Here is a 14,639-nt window from a genome sequence, read left to right as displayed (position 1 = left end):
ATAACGCAGTGGAAGTAATTCCAGCAAAAGCACTCCATGGGAAATTTGTTGTCAGCAATTTATTGGTTAAAGCTGCTTCCTCCCAAATTCCCAAGGAAGGTGAGAGCTAACAAGGCCAATACTGTAGGTACTTAGCATTAATGGAGACTTCAGCTAATGTCAATTAGTACAGTAAATATTACAGTTGAACATTTATGTCAATATACTTTGGAGATATAAAGGGTTTTTCAAGGTATTTTTGTGTCACTTTGAGTAAAATTGGCTGACTTATTGATTAAAATCAATCAATATTTCAGCTAAAATTCATATAAGATGTTTTTACCATGTGTTTATTTTGACTTGCTGTGAGAACATGTCTTCACACAAATACATAGACATCACCATGATGTCACTGTGCCATTAATCATCTCTGAACACAGAATACAAGGCCACACAGATTTACTGTGCTATTTACTGGGTCGATTGTAAATGGGTAAAGTCCTTGCAACACGGTCAGCACAGACAAATGATGAGTCAAAATGACCTTCTCTAAAAGCCTTTTCCACCTACCAGCTGATATCTCTCAACCACAGACACAATGGTGAAGAAAATCACATGTGCATTCTGCTCACAATAGAAAATCATCTCTAAAACACATAATCCCGGAATTTAATCCAGTCAGAATCTAAATCTGGTGCCCATTTGTAGCATTTTTTGCATTTATGGAGAAAGGCTTTCAAAGAAATTGCAGGCTTTAATGAACCTCTATTTCCTTCCTGAAAGCATCTGCATGTGGAAAGGGGCCTTCGGGGAGCTATAGTGTGTGGAATTTACTGTGGATGAGACCTGCTAGGTTTTTTGTGGCAGTCATGGCATGGGTAATTGTGGTTCTGGGATGTGTTTCTTTATTTTTTTTTTCATTACTATCCTGATCTTCTTTGTCAACTTTCACATTCATAGATTTCTGACTACTTCAATAGTGAAAGATTTTGCTATGAAATCAGACTGCATCTCTGAACAGTTCCATATATAGACACAAATGGACCAAATCACTTTACGTTTTTCTTTTTACTCAATATTTAAGTCATTCTTAGTCATTATTAGTCATTATAAGTCATTCTTCCATCTATTCTTAACCATGCATGTGGTGTTTATGGATACTTCTACCTAATGGGGTAAAACAAAACAAAAAAAAAGCTGTTCATAATTGCACATTTTAGAATTAGTTACTTAAATAAATACGTAAAGTATTTTAAAGTAATAAATATGCATCTGAAATGACATGGATAAACAACTGAAATAGCTAACTTAATTGAGCAACATCTTAAATACCTTGGATAAATGGATCAAGCAATGAACTAAAAGTAATGAATTAACACATTAAATAGTAAATTGCCATTAGCTAATGGTTGAAATAGTAAGTAACAAACAGTTAAAATAATCTAGAAAACGTTCACTAAATTGTCAAAATACTTTGTTAAATAAATATTTGAACTAGCTAAACATAACAAATGACTGAAATGTTATGGATAAACAACTGAAATAACTAAACCCAATGGATCATTTCTGAAAACAGTTTGGACAACTGTTCAAGTAGTGAGCTAATAGTAAGAAACAGTTCAAATCATAAAATGTCATCAGCAAATGGTGAAAATCTTACAATACTTGGAGTAATGGTATCTGTACTGTCCTCTGTTTATCGTGTTGGTGATTATCGCTAAAGGTGATTGCCTTGGAATATAAGGAAACACTTGTTTGACATGAAAAAAGCTCTTTCAGGCTAAACTTCGACTTACGCTATCAAATCAAATGTTCATACAGGTTTTTTTTAGCCAGCAGTATATGATTCAAGTCCTTAATAATGGCAACAGGACATCATGCTAAAATGTATGTTAAAATTAAATAAATTGTGGGTCTTGAGATGAAATGAAGCAAGACGAAAGTAAAGATTTATATGTTGTCTTGGTACTGCAATCACAGCAAAATCTCTAACATTAATATCCAGTTGGATAGTTATAAAATGACCATGTACTATTGTGTGTTTAAGTGTGTGTGTGTGTGTGTGTGTTTGTGTGTCTGCACCTTTTCTGGCATAAACACACACAGGTGACTCAATAGTTTGTCCTGCTCACTTCTCTGGAAATTGACGTGGTCTTTATTAGTTCCATGGAAGAGAAAGTTTGCTTAAGTCACGGTTTTGGCATTGGCTAACCATTTCCAGTTGGTCGTCGCAGTCTATTTAAACATAGTAAACCAAGGATGTGTGTCACAATTGCATGCAATTATTTTCAGGTATTACCTCTATATGCATGGGAAGAACAAGTAAGAAAGCGACTGATCATAGTAATAGATAAGGCTGACAGTTGCTCTCAGCTGTAAATACATGAAAAGAGGAATATACACTTCCTTGGGAATGTGGTTACCAATTAGCTGAAGAAACCATAGATAATACATGAGATAATTTGGAGACTAAAATACAAAACACAGCACCTGTAAAAAGTGAACTTTGAAATGAGACTTGCATAAAGAGAACAGCGGGCAAATTTCTTGTGGAAGGCTATATGATAACGTTTTGAGTTGTTGGAGAAAGCCTCATTTGTTTTTAGTGATGACCTTGAGATGATGTACAGTGTTTGGGGAGGACAATATGGGAGATCAGATTTGAGTGTTCTGCAGTGAAATCAAAATAAAAGTTAGCCAAAGAACATAAAAATTCTTGAACATATTCAATCTTTTGAGTTTGATGTTCCTCTTAAATGTGAACACCAGTAACTTTTAATTGGAATTACCATTCTTTGCTATGCATTAGTGGCTAGAATAACCCACTTGGGGAACCAGAAGCAAAAATTTGATGTGAACTACTTCACTGCTTCTGACTGCCCTGATCGCAATCACCTCTCTGTTTTACTCATTTGCACATTATAAACTTCAACAATACAGTTTTTCACAAAGGACCCTTTTACAAAACAGGCCCTTGGGGTTAGTTAAGCCTTGTTATTTGCCTCTGTCACATTAAGGTGATGATTTCATTTTGTTGAACAGTACATGTTCGCATTCAAATTTGCAAATGACCACAAGCAATGCACAGAGCACCCAGGAGTCATGGGCCCACTGTCTACTCTAGCCCACTTAGATTACAGCTATACAAATATTCTGTCCTGTCATTCACATAAATTGGCCTAATTCATTGACAATAATTTGTTTTGAAAAATCTGTGTAAACCCCCTCTAAGGCTCATGGACACCAGTGGGCTTTCACTACAATGACCATTTCACCACAGTCAGACTGTGATCATATTTGCCTGATATGAATGTTTCGAGGGCGGATGTGTATTCATCATGTTTTTCAAGCCAGACTAATTGATTCAAGCAGGAATGAGTCACTCCTGCAAAAGGGCATATCATGTGTTTCAGCTGATTTGCTACAAGTTGCCATGTGCTAAATATCTCTAAGCTCCATTAAATCCAACATCTGTGGAAAAAAAATAAAATAAAAAAGAAATCTCTTTAACCTAGCCGCTGGTACATTGCCTGATAACAACAGGTCAGTGTATGATCTCAGGGATTTCATACGGTCGCGACACACTGTTACAACCATGAGCCCACACTCACAAGGAACAAGACAGGAGAAAATTCAAGAAGGGGAAATGTAGTGGTGCCAATGAATCAGTAATCCATATAATTCTCCCTTATCCCAAACCACTGTATCATAAATCTTCTGAAACAACTTCAGCAGAAATTTCTGTATGCAGTTTGAACACGATCAGTTTACTGTGCCTTGTGCAATGACATCAGACGACAACGATCAAAGTTTATCTCTGAAACGTCGTACATCCTGCCACACCTCTAACAACAAGGATAGATTTCAGTTTAATGTATTTTATGGTGTGAAATATACTGTCCTGATCCAGCTGTGAAAAACAATGGCACAGATCCAGACAGGAACAAGGATCTCATCACAGAAGAGCCCATTACTGAAAGAATGATGTACAGCAGAAAGGCTAAACTGCAGCTCTGAAAAGACCTTTTCAGCTGATCTTACCTTTTCAAATAATTTGTGCTTTTCCTCAGGTTAAGAACTCAGAATAAAATTAATATCTATACTTAGTGGGTTTTCTTAAATCATCTTGCTACTGCTGCTGCTCTGTAATACGAAAGTGGTTCATCATTTTGATTGAATTTGCCAAAAATCTGACATATTCAACACAGCCATCAGGTTTGTTTGTTGTTGTTGTTGTTTTTTAGCCAGAATTACTGTTGCAGAGAGCAAAACAGGATGAGCAAACTAATCTGCTCCAAGTTGGCATCCAAAATATATTATAAATCATCATTAACATCATCTATTTTAACTTTACTGTTTAATAACACATCTAAAGCAAATCAAGTGTATAATTTGAAATCTAATGTTAAAGTTTGCATCAATAAGCAAAACATGAGGATCATCAAAAAATCAAAAGCACCAAATCAAATTACATTTCTCGATGAAAAGAGCTACTTCAGGCAACAATGCCAAGGCAGCTCCTGAGGATCTGGACTCCCCAGTAGTAAGGGCATTTTATGAGATATTTCACAAACCTGCCAACTAAATCGTTACCAAACTATTTCTTCACCAATATGTTTGTAAAGGAATGTAATAACATGTTTTAAAATGTTGAAGTTCAACTCCTATGAGAAACCCTGAAAAAAAAAAACGCTCAAGTTAGGGTAACGATAGATTAGATTAGATTACATTAGATTAACCACATCAAACAGCTCTTATGACATCCGAAATATCCAAGAATCTCTCTCAAAGACAGAGGGGCTACCTGCTTTTTTGGCACACCTTCGCAGAGTGTGATATGGTTTCTGCAATTGCTGGCCATGGGAACACAACTCTATTTGACAGGTAATAATGATAACACTGCTATTACTTCGACAAAAAATAACCATCATCATCATCATTGTCATCATAGTAAAAATATTAAAAATAATAATGAAGGCAGTGATTCAGGCTGGTACAGTGACTTTCCAGTACATTCATCATGGACCAGATACTACATTGGGTGAAATTTGGTACAACATGTTTTCAAGAAAGGCGGCGGCAGGAGTGATCAAACCAGAGACTCTACTTCTAACAGAGGGTGCAGCATTCATTCTGAGCCGACCTGCAGACCTGGGACTGGATCCTTCTATAGAGCATGTCTGTGAACCTCAGTGACTATAGATGGACATTAGGTGTGCATGGGTATGCGCCAGTTCCAACACTAGACCCCATGGCTCCTGAGGAGCTACTGAAGTTGACGAGCTGTCATTGTCATGGAGATTGCAGTAACTGGCGGTGCAGCTGCAAGAAGAATGGGGTCACAAGCATCTTGGCCTGTGGAATCTGTAAAGGCATTGCATGTACAAACTGCAGTCATGATGTTGTTGAGTCTGAAGAAGACAGACAATGATTCTTGAAGCTTCTGACATTGTGAATGAGAAATAACTGAGTATTATATTGAAATAAAATCTACTGTATGTATGTAAACGTGAGTGTGGCCTGTTTCAACAATGGAGTGTTTGTGGTGAAACAGAAATGCTAACAATCAACTCAGAATCATGAAAAAACCCTGATTTGACGCTTCATAAGTTACTTAAGGCCCGATTTTAAAAAATCTATTTTTTGACAATCATTTATCGGTACCCTGACTTGAGCAGGTTTTTTCAGGGTTTCTCATGGGAGTTGAACTTCAACATTTTAAAACATGTTATTACGCACCTTTACAAACATATTGGTAAAGAAATAGTTTGTTAATGATTTAGTTGGCAGATATTCATATGTTTCCCTTACTACAGTCTTTCAGTGCCTGATTGAGTTGCTGAGAGATTACATTTACACCAGGAGCCCAGTGGCACACAGCCAGACTGTAACCTATTTTCTACTTCAAGTTAATGTCATTGATCACAGGGGATAAAACAACTGCCTGTGGTTGAAGAAATTCTCTAATACAAGTCATCATACTGCACAAAAAGCCCCCATGTCTTTGCCATTCCATCTACTACTCGTCTAACCACAGGAAACCAACAAAAACATTAGTTTTCACATTGACACACACACATACAAATCAAGAGTCCAGCAGCCAAATTAAATGTGACATGTTGTGATCCAATGAGGGAAGTTACACAGATCAGGTCAGTGTTGTTTTATGCGTCCCAACAACCGTATAAAACTCCCTAACAAGCTAGGCGACTTTATGTTTGCTCGAAAACGAAGGTTACTCACCAGCAGCCTGCCGGACAGATGAGCTTTATCCCGTGGAGCGACCTTGTTGTCCTGTAAAGTAATGTTGCAATCAAGTTTACGTTGCTGTTGGTGACATTCACTGCGTGGGAAAACGAGAAATCTGTCCGCAGCGCACACACACGGATAGAAGCAGTGATGTGATGACGGCATCAAAGCTCATCCCTCTGAACAATGTACGAAACATCCACGCAAATCACATGGTGGTGGTTCACTGTCGGTCTCACTGGCATGAGCTTTCGCATGCAGATAGCGGTTTACAGGAACGCTTCCTCGCTGTTACAGCGCGTTCCCTTTCCTCTCTGGCGCAGGGACGCATGCGCATGTCGCTACGCGCACTAGGTCGCTGGAGAGGAGAGATCCAAATTCCATGAGTGCAAAAAAAAAAAAAAGAGCAAGTCGAAACTTGATGGTGCTGGTACAGAAGTACGCAGGCATATCGAAATGCTGCTTGTGATCTCTGGCTCATTTGATTGTTTGTCCTGTGGCCGTGTCAATCCGCCTGAAACTGGACTTTTATCCCAGAGGAAAGAACATCTGGAAAGTCTTTTCTGCTGGCTGTGATTTTTTTAAACCCCTGAATGCAACAGAGAACAGAGACAGAGCAGAGGAAATGCAGTGGTAAAAGAGGAGCTCAGTTCTTTCACTTTGGCAAATGAGACTGAACAGAGGTTACAAGTCATGTATTAAAACATCTGCATACATATAAATATATTATTTTACTATTATTTTTACGATGCTATTATTTGTTCTAGGGCTGCAAGGTGGCACAGTTGGTAGCACTGTTGCCTCGCAGCAAGAAGGTCACCGGTTCGCATCTCGGTGGGGGCACCGGAATCTTTCTGCGTGGAGTTTACATGTTCTCCCCATGCAGCGTGGGTTCTCTCCTGGTTCTCCGGCTTCCTCCCATACAGTCCAAAAGCAAACAAAAAAAATACATGTTGAGGTTAATTGGTGATTCTAAATTGTCTATAGGTGTGAATGTGAGTGTGCTTGGTTGTCTGTCTGTAAATGTAGCCCTGCGATAGACTGGTGACCTGTCCAGGGTGTCCCCTGCCTTCGCCCTAAATCGGCTGGGATAGGTTCCAGCCCCCGCCCCCTTCGCGACCCTAGTGAGGATTAAGTGGTGTATAGATAATGGATGGATGGATCATTTGTTCTAGTACTAACCAGCATTTTCATTGGCTCTGCAGGTGGCAGCTTAGTGGGAGCAGGAACGCCTGTAGCCCATGGGTCTTGGGTTTGGTGTTGCTTTAGTTAATTGTTATTATTATTATTATTATTATTAGTAGTAGTAGTAGTAGTGTTATTATGCTTTAAAAATAGTACATATAAAACACCTGCATGGACATTACTCACACATGCACACCACTAACTTTACTGATTTCCACAGCCACATCTTGTGCCTATTTAATTTGCTTACCAGAAAATGCTGTAACTGTTATTCCTGGTTGGTCTTTTTTTTTGTTGTGGCCTCTTGAGCCAAGTGATAGCAATATATAGTTCTCCTTACAGTACTTATGATGCATCAACATGTAATTGTCACTTTAATTAATTTTGCAGCTTTTAAAGATGGTTTTCCTTTTAATTATTTATAGGCAGCCATACTTTGTGAACATTCAAAGTAGGCTAAGGAGTAACCAAAGTTGTCAGATGAATGTTGTGGATTGAAAAGTCTTGTATTTCCCTCTTGAATATAGTGGCATAGAAAGAGAAAGTAGCATAAAATGTAAGTTGTTAAGCTAAAGTGCCTCAAAACAGTATTTAAATACAGTACAAAAGTAATTGTTCTTAGTTTCCATGACTGTGAACAAGATAAATTTCAGTTTCTGTTGTCTCATGCATAAAAAAATATAAATCTAAATGAGCTCTCAGTTGAATTTCAGTCATTCAAGGTCCTGTTGTCGGTACCAGTGTAAAATATTAACCAGGAATTGAATCGCTTATCTGACATTTATGAATGCTTTTTGTTTACATTGAGTAATCGTGCAGTTTAATCAGTTTTAACCCACATGTTTAAGCACACATTTCTATTTCCCAGGCAGTCAAGCAGTCTTTATTCTCATGCTGAAAACCTGTACCAATCACTTATCAAGCTTCATCCTCAACTCCTGCAGTTTTGTTTTGTCTTTGGCACATCTGTGGCTTGAGCGCGGAATGTTTTGAATGTTATTGAGGGGGAAGCCTCATGTCGCACACTGATTCATGAAGCAGTTATTTCGATAGATTAGCAAGCTTTGTCATGTTTTTTTGTTTTTTAACATGACAAATGGCATGTAAATGCACTTTATTTAAAGGGTGCCTTGACTGTATATTGCAACTACAATTAATCCTTTATGAACTTGGGCAGATCTTGACTCATCCAAATACCATGGCTGCATAAATTAAGCCCTTCTGTGACATGACACTGATGGTGCTGGTGTTGAAGTGCACAGGTTAATGAACTTTGCCACCAGTGATCCTCTGCAAATTGTGATGAGTTGTCCAAACTCTCCTCAGCCTTACTGCATATTTCTCCCAGAGATACTGACATCTGGAGAACGTTGTTGCTGTTGACAGTGATTTTGTAAATTTTTCTGTTTGCAGAGGAGATAACAAAGTTAGAGTGAAGATCAGTTTGAGTGCCTATCAGGTTTGATGCTGCATGTAAAAGAGACATTTATTATTATTCATTAACAGTGCATGTGAAATATTTCCTATTTTTGTTGGCAACAAAATTATTTTTGCACAAATATAAATTTAAAGACTACATGTAAACAAATGTTTGCTAACTCAGACACAAGGGCAATGTTCAGGATATGTAAACAATCTCCTTTACAAAGTGGGTAATTTCACTGCAGCGTTTCATCAGCAAACTCTGGTCTCCATAACTCATGTCTCACTCAGAAAACAATAGATACCGTTAATTCTTTGTGCACTAAATTCAAAAGATAAACATATCATACAAAAAATGAGAGTTTTGCATGCTTTATTTGCAGTTTTGTTTTCACAGGATTTTTAATAAAATCTGTATGCAGATGATCTCCACCATTCATGGTAATTCTTAGGTATTGTATGTTGAATGTAATTCTCTGTTAAAATCACAAATGCATTTCGTCCCACAAGAAGAAAGTGGTCAAGAAGTCAGGTCTTAGTACAGATATACAAATGTATATAGTATCTGTGGGTTTAAAACTCATTTTGCATTTTGTGCATAAAACCATTACGCTGTTGCACATGATTTGCAGCCTTGTCATTTCTCATTGCACTGTATGATCAACTTTCACTCGAAAGCCAGTAAAATGTTTGGATCTCCTGCTCTCCTTTAATTAACCCAGCTGGCTCTTCACTGTAGCACAGCCAACTGAACTGAATCACCGCAGATAGAAACGTCCAGGTCAGTGCCACCGCGCCTAGTGCAGACCCTGTGGTGAGAAACAGCTGAATACGTTTCCATATACTGTTGGTGGTCCAAAGCACACCAGCTTGCGATTCAGAGGTCTGAACATTCTCGTCTCCTTTACTTCTTACTTGAAGTTGAAAGGACTGTGATGCCACAGCACAGCACGCCTGTTCAGGGGCTTTCCACTCTGAATCAGTGTGAATTTTGTCAGCTATTTTTGGATTTAGTCCAAAGTCCAGAAATCAAAAGTCAGTGCAAGTAGTAATTCATTTAATACTTCAGGCAACAACAAGCTGTCTGAGAAATATTCATTTTAGTCAGACTTTAGCAGACTGCTTCCAGGTTAGAATTCCTCTTATTACTTTAGGCTAAAAGAACTTGTACTGAGAATAAGACAGACATTTATTGTGGTGTGGTGTGGTACTGTGGTTACAGTATTTTACACTTTTTTTTTTTTACGATGGTACTGCTCCACTATGCTTGATGTGCCACGCAGGCTAGATAGCTTCTACCCAGTGGACTTATTCAAGCAAAAAAAACAGTATTATTTAGGACCTCACCTGTTATATAACAGGTGAGGTCCTAAATACCCTTTATACCCTTACCTGGCATAGAATCATTCAAAATCTGCAGGATTTTCTGACTATTAAATGTGTACTAGAAGAATATCTTGTGTGCTTTACCATGGACAACAAGCTTAGCACTCAATAACATCTGTTAGCCAGTTTTTCTAAATTGCAACAAAGCTGCTTGTGGCTACACCTTCAAATGCAAGCAATACTGTCATTATATGTTAATACATCTGTATTTTTTTAATACATCTAACACTATACCATTGTCTTTTGGAGACAGGTCAATTCAAACTTATGGAGGGGTTTCTTGTTAGACCAGTATATTGATACCACGCTCATAAGTTTGTACAATTGATGTGAATCTAAGGCCAGCAGCTGCTTGGTAAAGTTTAAAATAGTCCATATAAATATATATGACAAAATTGGATGTTTGACTCATCTTTCTTCACCAGCAATGTTATGTTTGTAACTTGTCTAGTCTTGCCAACTTCTCATCTAGGTTAATGGAAAGAAAGATAGCTGACAGATGCATGCGAACACAATTTTTAGTGAATGAAATTAACATTACACTAAACTTTATCCTGTCTTGTCTGAATGCACTTTTTATTTCAGTAACGACAGATTGTAACCTTTTAGTCTGAAAATGAAAGACACAATATCTGGCAGCTATATAATGTGATTATTAAAGACATAGACGTTACATTAAAGTTGTTTTTTTGCATCATTTACAAGTAAAATGTGCTACGTCTCTCTTTCTCTGAAGTCAGGGGTCATCCATGTAACTCACTGTGTATGTGTGTGCTTGTGTGTGTGTGTGTGTGTGTGTGTGTGTGTGTGAGAGAGAGAGGATTTGCAATGGTAACAACAAAAGTCTCATCGAACATCTGTGCCTTTCAGAGATTAGTCTAAATTTTATGTTACATTGTTGACCTGCCACAAAAGAGGCGATTGTCAAGGGTTTTTTTTTTTTTTTGTTTTTTTTGTGGTGCTAAATGTCTGCTGTTGTTTAGAGGGATGGGGGGATGATACAAAAACCAAAAAAAGGAACATGTAGCACTTCTTGGAACATAACAGTGCATTATGTAAAAAAGAAAAAAAAGTTTAAAACAAACAAAAAAAAAGCAAAGAGAAAAGAAAAAAAAATCCATGCATGCATTAACAAAGAATGCTATTCAATTGCAAACGATATGCTCCAGTTGATTCAGTGAATAACTGATATTTCATAGAATTAACAAAATGCCAGCTATCTGACATCTGCCAGTATATTTGATTAACAAGGGAAGGGGCTGCCAAGAACATTTAATGAACAGAGAACTAAAAATTCTTTAGAGTTTGGAGGCAGGGTGTTACTTCCAATATTTCAACATGTTTAGACTTTGTTCCAACTATCCATTCATTGGCCATACCTGCTCATCCTTCAGAGGGACGTCTGGGCCTGAAAGCTATCCAGGCTGACATTGGCAGAGAGACAGGGCACACCCTTTACAGCTCACTATTACATGGACTGTTTCGAAATGCCAATTAGGCTAACCAATGCACAGAAAGAACATAGTCTCAGGGAGAAACCAGCCAGCTGCATGATAGTCAGAAATATTTATACAAGCAGATGAACACCATCAGTCTGATATCTTTCTGTGTTTAGAGAAATGTAGATTAAAATAGACAGAAGCATAGAGCTGTATCTTTTCTCACTAGGAATTACATTCTCTCTATTATTATTTGAAGTCCAGTTCAACAAAACATCATGCAGCTGTCAGCAGTTTGTTATGGGTGGGTACTTCCATTTCACTCTCACTCTTGCTCTCTCAACCCATCTGCCCCCCTCATATATTCAAAACTGGCATCTCCTCAGCTGGAATATAAAGGAAAAGACACCACCTAGTGGCAAACACTATGTCCTGTTATGGTAGCCCTCACTTTGATTCTAACTCCTTTTAAACGATGAGCCACAATTGGTTTGATTTATAGGTTACAAATTGGGTCACACAGATTTCCTCTTTATGTGCTGAAATATTTCTCTAAATCTGATACAGGAAATAAACCCAGACGTTGCCCAGAATGAAGTGCTTTCTGTTCACTGAATGAACATCCTCCCCAGACACCTAATATTCATAAAGGACCAAAAAGAAAAGTATAATAATGACACCATAGTTTAACTTTTACTTCAAATCTCTGCATGATGTGATTTAAAAAAACCACCCCCAAAAAACAGTTCTGTCAATAGCAGCAGTGTTTTTCTATTCAGAGCCTTCGTCCTTCATCACATTACTGTTTATGATGATCAATGCAAATGGCATTTAAGCTTTTATTTCTGTTCTGCATCAATTCCCCCGAAATAGAAGTCCCAGTGGGGTTGTTCTATCACGTGAGCTTGTTTTTTAACGGGCTGCCTTCTTCGTCTAATCCACTATTAGAACTGTCCATGCTGCAACTTAGTTCCATCTCGTTTTTAAGTAGGTCTTCCAGGTCTGGAGAACAAAACACAAAGATATTATTAAAGACGGATTCTACATCAAACTCTTTTGAATTATTGCGGATGACCTCCTTTTTTTTTAAGAGTTTACAGAAACCAAAATGCTGATTTGACGTTAAAGAAGAAATAAACAGTTGCCCATTTATATCCATCATAGGTTAAAGCTGCAGTAGGAAGAAATCTGGAGAAGGCCAAAACAAAAGTTTTGAAATACACCACTCTCCATCTGCAGCTCTCTGTTTTAAACCCCTCTCACCACACGAGCACACACTTCAAACAAAACTGCAAAGACAGTCAAGATAAAATCAACAGTTGCTTTCTCCAGAATTTAAACCTCATTTATCCAAGTGAAAATGCTCAGTACAACCATTGAACCACCACATCCTGTTCTCTCTGCTGCTATTTATACCCTCTCATCTGAAGTGAAAACCCCTGTGACTGGCAGAAAATCTCCTGTCACAAGCTCGATTTTCTAAAGCCTGAAAATACAGTCAGGAGGAGGTGCAACTGTATGGACCACTTAAAATACAATATGCTGACAGGTCAGTAGGGAATTTTTGCTCAATGATTCCAAAACATGCTGCCTTCTCCAGCTTTAAGTTCAGTCCATTACGCAAAACATGTACCAGCACATCTCATTTTATACTATATATTGCTATGACCAGGATACATTTATGTTTATGAACCAAGCCTGAAGAACATAATCTTTTTCATTACTTACAGCTGATCAAGGTCTTGATGACGAGAGTATAGCCTCGGTCAGGGTCCCTGCTCAGGTCAATGTAGTAATAGAATTTCAGTTCTTTTGGACACTGGGACAGTGACAAGTTCTTAACCAGAGGAATCATCCTACGAGACATAGGTCCCTCTGCCACAGCCTGGTGCATCATATAATTGCACCAGTCATCCTGAACAAAGCTGGGAGTGATAAGCAGAGCCCGTAAGTGGCTGTTCTGCACAGCTTCACAAAACTCTGTGGAAATTGCGCCTCCTGGACAGGTGTCCCTCTGCCACAGAAAGCATCTGAGGCTGCAGGGTGAAGCCTCAAGGAACGAGACCAGGCGTGTGGCTTCTTCAATGTCATGATGGGCAGCGCTGTGACACACAAACACATCATATTTTCGTTTCCATCTCAGCTCAGACTTTAGAGCAAACTGCTGCCGTTGTGTAAAAGAGGTTGCCCCTGGTGATGAATAATGCAGCGATGATGTAGGTGAAGATGATGTTAATGCACTGCTGACAGGATTTTTTGAGTTTTTCAATGCTTTGGCTTCTTGCTCATGTTGAGTTGTTGCTCTTGATTTCAAGAGTTTTTGAAACCAACCTGAAAATGAAAGAACAAATTGTACATTGTTCTGACGTGATTGTATATTTGGCATGTATAAGTCATTACAAGTCCAGCTATAATCAATAAGGCCTATGGCATCATGCACAACAATAGATACAGCACTATTTTGCATTGTGACTATTTGAGTCTAAGACACAAAATGGCAATAACTTTCAAATAGTCCGTGCCACATGTCAAAAAGAGGAAGAACTAATATTGCAAAAGATAAAGATGAGGTTTGCTTGAGAGAGAAATGACTCGCACCTTAACTTACCATGCATGTTGTTAACGTCATCATGTCTGTTCCACTGCTGTCCAAAATCCTTCCAGTAACCATATATTCAACGCTCCATTATAAAGATTTCCTCTGTCCCATGTAGACATCACTCAGAGATAGAGACTGAACAAATAATGGTTGCAACACAAGGTCACTGAACACAGACAAAAAAGGGGAAGTGACTGAGTGCTGAACGTGACGCCTTGACATGTGCAGTCAAATGTCGAACGCAAAAGCTCTCAAACTTTATACTTCACTAATCACTGAGACTTCTTTCACAGCTGAATGCCATTCTGTTATGAAAAAGTAATAATGGGAAGAGGTATACGAATCTAAAACTACTTACGTACATGAGTCTAGCAGCTTAA

At 38.2% G+C, this 14,639-nt stretch overlaps 2 protein-coding genes across 4 annotated transcripts in view; both read right to left on the bottom strand.

Annotated features, from left to right (window-relative positions):
• Positions 1–6,505, bottom strand: part of st3gal4 (ST3 beta-galactoside alpha-2,3-sialyltransferase 4) — a 28,636-nt gene extending 22,131 nt beyond the window's left edge. For 2 of the 3 annotated variants that reach the window (XM_008281696.1, XM_008281697.1), the window contains exon 1: positions 6,223–6,503. The gene's annotated coding sequence lies outside the window, so the exon portion shown is untranslated. Of the gene's footprint in view, positions 1–6,222 lie in introns of all 3 variants that reach the window. The other variant, XM_008281698.1, reaches the window with a different exon arrangement.
• A 3,505-nt stretch (positions 6,506–10,010) lies between these two features.
• On the bottom strand, positions 10,011–14,401 carry tirap (toll-interleukin 1 receptor (TIR) domain containing adaptor protein). Its single transcript, XM_008281695.1, is given in 3 exon segments — positions 10,011–12,662; positions 13,389–13,991; positions 14,269–14,401. Coding segments are annotated over 3 exon segments (813 nt in total). The 5' UTR covers positions 14,276–14,401; the 3' UTR covers positions 10,011–12,459.
• Between the last annotated feature and the right edge of the window lie 238 nt (positions 14,402–14,639).

Source organism: Stegastes partitus, unplaced genomic scaffold (genome assembly GCF_000690725.1).
Source record: "Stegastes partitus isolate 25-593 unplaced genomic scaffold, Stegastes_partitus-1.0.2 Scaffold241, whole genome shotgun sequence".
NCBI classification, from domain to species: Eukaryota; Metazoa; Chordata; class Actinopteri; family Pomacentridae; genus Stegastes; species Stegastes partitus.
This window is presented reverse-complemented; position numbering and strand designations above follow the sequence as displayed.